This window comes from Phaseolus vulgaris, chromosome 4, assembly GCF_000499845.2.
Source record: "Phaseolus vulgaris cultivar G19833 chromosome 4, P. vulgaris v2.0, whole genome shotgun sequence".
Taxonomy (NCBI): domain Eukaryota; kingdom Viridiplantae; phylum Streptophyta; class Magnoliopsida; order Fabales; family Fabaceae; genus Phaseolus; species Phaseolus vulgaris.
The window spans coordinates 30,022,604-30,028,894 of NC_023756.2; the positions used below are offsets into that span (position 1 = coordinate 30,022,604).

At 39.7% G+C, this 6,291-nt stretch overlaps 1 protein-coding gene across 1 annotated transcript; it reads left to right on the plus strand.

Annotated features, from left to right (window-relative positions):
- Positions 1-2,253: 2,253 nt before the first annotated feature.
- On the plus strand, positions 2,254-2,712 carry LOC137838630 (secreted RxLR effector protein 161-like). Its single transcript, XM_068647870.1, has one exon. It carries the CDS (start codon positions 2,254-2,256, stop codon positions 2,710-2,712), a length of 459 nt encoding a protein of 152 aa, XP_068503971.1.
- The last annotated feature ends 3,579 nt before the right edge of the window (positions 2,713-6,291 follow it).

The window sequence follows — 6,291 nt, forward strand, 5'->3', positions numbered from 1 at the left end:
AATAAGGTACTTAAAAAATGATAGCACACAAAAGGAACCTAGAGAAAAGCACTAGAATAGGATGAAGAAAAAACAAAAAACAACGCTACTGGAATTGTGTAAAAACTGTGCATAACTTTAAAGATTTATCTTGAACTTGATAATGCAAACTGGAATCTGAAATTTAAATCACTGAAACTTCAAGATGTTATCTCAATTTGGGCACTGGAATCACACAAAAACAGTATACCAATTAATTGTGATAAATTTCTAAAATCACTATCCATCACCGTTTTTCCAGAGTCATAATTTTTGCACTCTGTACGTATTTGATTTATCATTTTTTTGTACTTGGAATTTTGATACACTTCTTTTTTTCACTCTTTTGTAACACTTCAAACTACATAAATCCAAAGTTTCATAATTTTTCTCCAACAATTGTAATTTTCATAAACGAAAACAGTCAGCACAGTTTCATAAAAAACAGAGAAAGCCTAATTTGGAATTAAAAACATAATTGAGAACTTAAAAAACACAATGGAATTGATGTATATGGAACTTGTATGGAACTAGCACACAAGTATGAACTCAAATATAAAAAAAATAAAAGGCACCAAAGTATCAAAAACAAAAATATAAAACTGCACTCAATGAAAAAGCAAACAACCAAAATTAACAAGAAAAATATTACATAGAATTGATGACATTATAGGAGAAAATACGACTTTGACAAAACTTATAGGGATTCAAAATCAAAATGACTCAAACACAATGAATGTGCACAATTTAAAACAGCAAGAAAGACTCAAAATAAAACAAAAACAGAATGATAATGACAAGCATATGAAATTAAAGAACAAGAATGTAAAGTTTTTGAATTAAAAGTGGCAAAATCAACTCAAACACACAAGAACACACCTAAGACTCATGATACCACATGATATGAGTTGTCATATGAAAAGACACTTTCAAGAATTGGATCAAGATTCTATAACAATTCAAGAACTCACTCAAGAACAACACAAGATTTTAAACAAGAACACAACAAGAATTAAAACTACCGATTGAAACACAACAAAGAACAAAACCCACTAATTGAAACTCAAGAATTCAACATAGAAATGAGTTTCTATGGAAGCCGGAACAAGAACAACATGTAACAATGGAAAAGAACCGAACAAAGTGCAGAACAAGTGCAGAAAATGAAAGGAAACAAGAAAAGGAAACAATTGAAATTGAAAAACTACAAGAAAACAACAAATGGGTAATTATGGAAGATGAAAGAAGATGGACTTATGTCATTGTAGCCATGGGAGGGAAAGCTTCACGCCACTTGGAGGGTGGTTCTTCCAAGATAAGTGAGGAGTGTCGCCACTTGAGAGCTTCCCATAACTCACAAAATAAGACAAGGAAGAAGAGAAGAGAACTAGTCTCACAAACTCTTTCACACCAATTTGGGTATAGTTTCTTTACTTCAAAATTCAACTTATGTTTACAAAAGCAAGGCTCCTCCTTATATAGTAATAGAGGGTCGGTCATTCAAAAGGCAAAAGGAAAATGAAAAGGCATGCGAAGGCAAAGACACATGCAAATGCCGCCCAACAAGTCTCAAGCTTCCAAAAAATGACTTTTGGAACTACTCTTTATAAGTCCTATGCTCCTTCATTTTTTTTCTATTTTAAAACTATTCTAAACATATTACAAAAAGATATTAACTGGGTTTGGGCCTCATCTTTTGAGAAGACTAATAAGAAGAACTTCAAATGCTTTGGGCTTTGTCCATTTCTTATATTGATGAAGTCTTTGTTTGCTTGTTGGGATGACCCTTCAAGTTTATCTTGGCCCTCTAATGTCTTCTCTCCTTGATCTACATCACACAACCACCTGGGTTTGAATATTACAAGCATCCTGATCATGTATGCAAGCTAAAGAAAGCCTTGTATGGTCTCAAGCAAGCACCACGACAATGGTATGAGAGGCTAAGTCACTTTCTTCTATCTCATCAATATGAAAGAGGAAAGGTTGATAAAACTTTGTTCATTAAGAAAGCTGATTCTAATGTTATCTTAGTACATATTTATGTGGATGATATTATATTTGACTCTTCTAATGCAAAACTTTGTGAGGATTTTCTCAAAGCTATGCAGGGAGAGTTCTAAATATCAATGATGGGGGGAACTTTCGTTTTTCCTTGGACTGCAAGTCAAGCAATTCAAAGAAGGGATCTTTGTATGTCAATCCAAGTACTGCAATGACATACTCAAGAAGTTTGAGATGGAAGCCTGTAAAGCTGCAACAACTCCTATGTCAACAAACTACTACTTAGGTGCTGATGAAGCTGGACCAAAGGTTGATCAAACCATATACAGAGGTCTAATAGGTTCTCTTCTATATCTAACAACAAGCAGACTAGACATAATGTTTGTTGTCTGTCTCTATGCGAGATTTCAATCTTGTCCTAAGGAATCACATCTCAAAGCTGCCAAGAGGATTTTGAAGTATCTGAAAGGCACAACATCCATGGGGTTATGGTATCCTTCACACTCTCCTATTCATTTACTAGGATATTCTGATTCTGACTTTGTAGGTTGCAAATTAGATAGAAAGAGTATAAGTGGAACATGTCACCTACTTGGATCTAGTCTCATTTCATGGCACAGTAAAAAGCAAGCATGTGTAGCTCTATCAACAACCGAAGCTGAATATATAGCTGCAGGAAGTTGTTGTACATAGGTTTTATGGATCAAAAAACAACTTGAAGACTTTGGATTGAAGATTAATAAAGTACCTCTGCTATGTGACAACTCGAGTGCCATAAATCTGACAAGAGTTAGGTTCAACACTCAAGGACAAAACATATTGAAATAAGGCATCACTTCATACGTGCCCATATCAACAATGGAGTTTGTGAGATTCAGTTTGTCTAAACAGAAAGTCAGCTTGCAAACATCTTTACCAAACCTCTATCAAAGGACATGTTCTATTCTTTAAGGAATGAATTGGGAATAATTGATATGCATGCCTTGTCTTAAATTTGTTTTTAATCCTACCATTTGTCTATTTGATAAGACAAATAGGGGGAGAAGTATTGGTTTGTAATGTTCTGTAATGTTTAGCACTTATTCTGATTTGAACATTGTTATTATACCCTGTGTTTCTGTGTTTGTTCAATGAATGCAGGTTGAACAAATTCTAAACAAAGAACATTCCTAAAAGCATCCCAGGTATTTGTCTCCATCAAATAGGGGGAGATTGTTGAACGTGGGAGTTTTGATGTGTCAAATCCACATGAAGCCTGAAGCTGTGCTGCTTTCTGGGTTTGGGTTTAGATTAGGTGTTTAGAATCTTTGTTAAGATCAGTCCTGAAGCCTATCCAAAGCTTCATCAAAATTGTTTTAAGGAACTATGTTTTTTTCCAAGCGAAGGGAAAACAACCAGTTAATTTGTCAAAATAATCGGTTGTTTGTCACTTGGATGGCTGGATGTTTTGAAACTGCTTTTTGAATCAGTTGTGCAACTGCTTAATTCATTCAACTGGTTAAATCGTGGTTTCAACCGGTTAAATGTGTGTTTTCATAACAAATTTTTGACAACTTGTTTTAACTGTTTTGGTTGTTCAAAACTACCCACAACGAATGATTTTCAAAGGCTATAAATAAAGCTTTCGGATTTGAGAAAGAGATTTGGTTTTTGAAAGAGTTTTCAAAAATAGCAAGATTACTTTTCAAACTTTACTGTGGTGACAAGTGCTGATCATAGGAAGGCAGAGATGGCCAAGTATTCAGATGCCTTTATTGCCTTACCAGGTTAGTATGAACTGATAATACTTGGTTGCATTAGAAAAAGTGGAAATATCAAGGTGCTTGAAGCTTTCTAGTTTTATCATGTACCATTGCCCATATCATAGTGTTTTATTCTTTTGAGGGACTTAGTTATATTTTGTCATCTCTTGCAATGGGTATTTGGTCATATATTTGCATTTGTACTTTTGTGAAGAATTTAATTTGTACTTAACTTCACTTTGAAATATTCCAATTATTCAATTATGTGTAACTCCACATCTTTCTTTGTAATCTATCACTTTTTTCAAATATTTACCTATGGTAAGTAAAAATTAAGTCATATCTAGTATTTTCTTATTTTTTTTGCTACATGACTAAATTGAATTTTAACTTTTTAAATACTTGAAATAAAGTTAATATTTCTGTACCAGCCAGTCCTTGGGTGTTGTTGACTACTAGTGGATGTGGGGCCACGTAAGCAGGGTCCCACGAACGGCAAGGGTCAGCACCTTGCATGCGGCACGCCCAGGGTGTCGAGGAGTGGTTAGGTCTCGGTCATGTACGGTGGGTCCCACAAGCGGTATGTCCAGAGTGTCTCGCAGACAATACACCAGAGGGTCGAGGAGTGGCCAGACATCGAACATCATAATATATTGATGTGTCCTCGGAAAGTTAAAATAGTGGAGCTTGGCCACGAGAGGTGAATCCCAGACAACACACCAGTTACCAGTAGGGAGAACCCTGGATTACAAGGGGGCCATGCGTGCGGTGTGGATGACGTGTTCAGGCGTAACACAAGTAAAGAGCCCCTAAAGAGATAATGCCCAAGAGGGTTACGTTCCAGGGGTGGACTGCATGCATGGCACGTGAACAGCTAGGGCACTCCCAAGATGGATGGCCCTAGAGATTAGGTGCACAAGTTGGTACTCAGGTGGCCATCCTGTGAGAGGTTGCACTCCAGTAAGGGAGCCTTACGTGCTACACTGCCCTAGGAGTGGGTGATAGCGGTGCTAAGGCACACCTTCAGTTACCCTAATTGAGGTCAACAGAAACAATGAAAACCCTAGAGTATATAAAGGGTAGTATCAAACCTAATAAGGCATGTGAAATCTTACGCAGCTTTACGCTACACACATAGAGATTACAAAGAGCTTTTTACAACTAAGTTTTGGTGCTTCCTAGCCCTAAGATTGACTTGAGCGTCGGAGTGCAAACGACCTATAGGACGCCCTTTCTCTTTGCATTTTCAGGTGGTGATCGAAGAGAGGCACGAACGAAAGCAGGGATGATTGGGCGTGTGATCGTCGTAGACGCGCGAAGATAATCGAGTCAACCGCAGGAACATTTGGTGCCCACCGTGGGGCACGGTATAAAACACTGTCATATTCGCAAGAACAAAAAAAGATCAACCAAGATCAAAAATACGGCAAGGATCCGTTGCACCGAATGGAGGCGAAAGCCTCACCCTGCAACAGATCATGGAAACGATGCAGGCTCTCCAAGAAACGGTGGTTGCATCAAGAGCGAATCAAGAACGCGTCCATATTGATCTGGCTGCGTTGCTGGCAAGGAATGAAGAATTGCAAAGAACCAACGAGGAATTGCGTAGGGGATTGCGGAATCAAGCAGGGGAACATGAGGTGGAAGATCAAGAACCTACGACACCACCCAGGGATTTCCCAATGCCCTTCTCGTAGGCGGTCATGGACGCCGTGATACCAACCACGTTCGTGGGACCCATAGCCACCTTCACAGGGGTAGAGGACCCAAAGGCTCATCTCACGGCCTTCCATACGTAGATGATGTTGGTTGGGGGCTCTGACGCGGTCCGAAGCAAGTTGTTCATGAGCACACTGGTGGGAACGGTGATGGATTGGTTCATCAGCCTCCCTGATGGCCACATGACGTCGTTCACACAACTGTCTAAGCTGTTCAGAGAGCAGTACATCGCGAATCGGGCTCCCCCACCCATTTCTTATGACCTCTTTGACGTAAGACAGTATCAGGGAGAGTCCCTGAAGGAATTCTTCAATCATTTTGGGGCGCAAGTGGTGAGGCTGAACACCAAGGATGAAACCATGATGGTGCATGCGTTTAGGAAAGGAATCGTGCCTGGACCCTTCAGCGAATCACTCATCAGAAACCGCCCCAAACCTTTCGGCGAGATAAGGCGTCGAGCGGTGGCCACATTGCCGCGAAGGGAGAAGTCAATGAGAAAAGCACGTGCATTGTCCCTACGTGCCCACGAGCACCAGGCCGACCTCAACCCCTGAGGGTGCATGAGGCAACAACAAAGAAGAAGGCTATAGCAAAGCAGCAGCCTTACGAGGCCAGGAAGCCCTAGACTAAGGGGCGCGCAAGGGAGAATGTGCCACCTAGGCACAACTTCGTGGTAGAGTTGAAGGATCTGATCGTTGTCCCCAACATAGCGGAGAGATTGAAGATACCCGCTAAGACTGACAAGAAGTTAGGGCACAAGAATGCCTGGTGCGAGTTTCACCAAGCGTTTGGCCACCCCATACGCAACTAC

Coding starts and splice junctions, on each gene's coding strand:
- LOC137838630 (XM_068647870.1), top strand. CDS start 2,254: ATGGAAGCCTGTAAAGCTGCAACAACTCCTATGTCAACAAACTACTAC.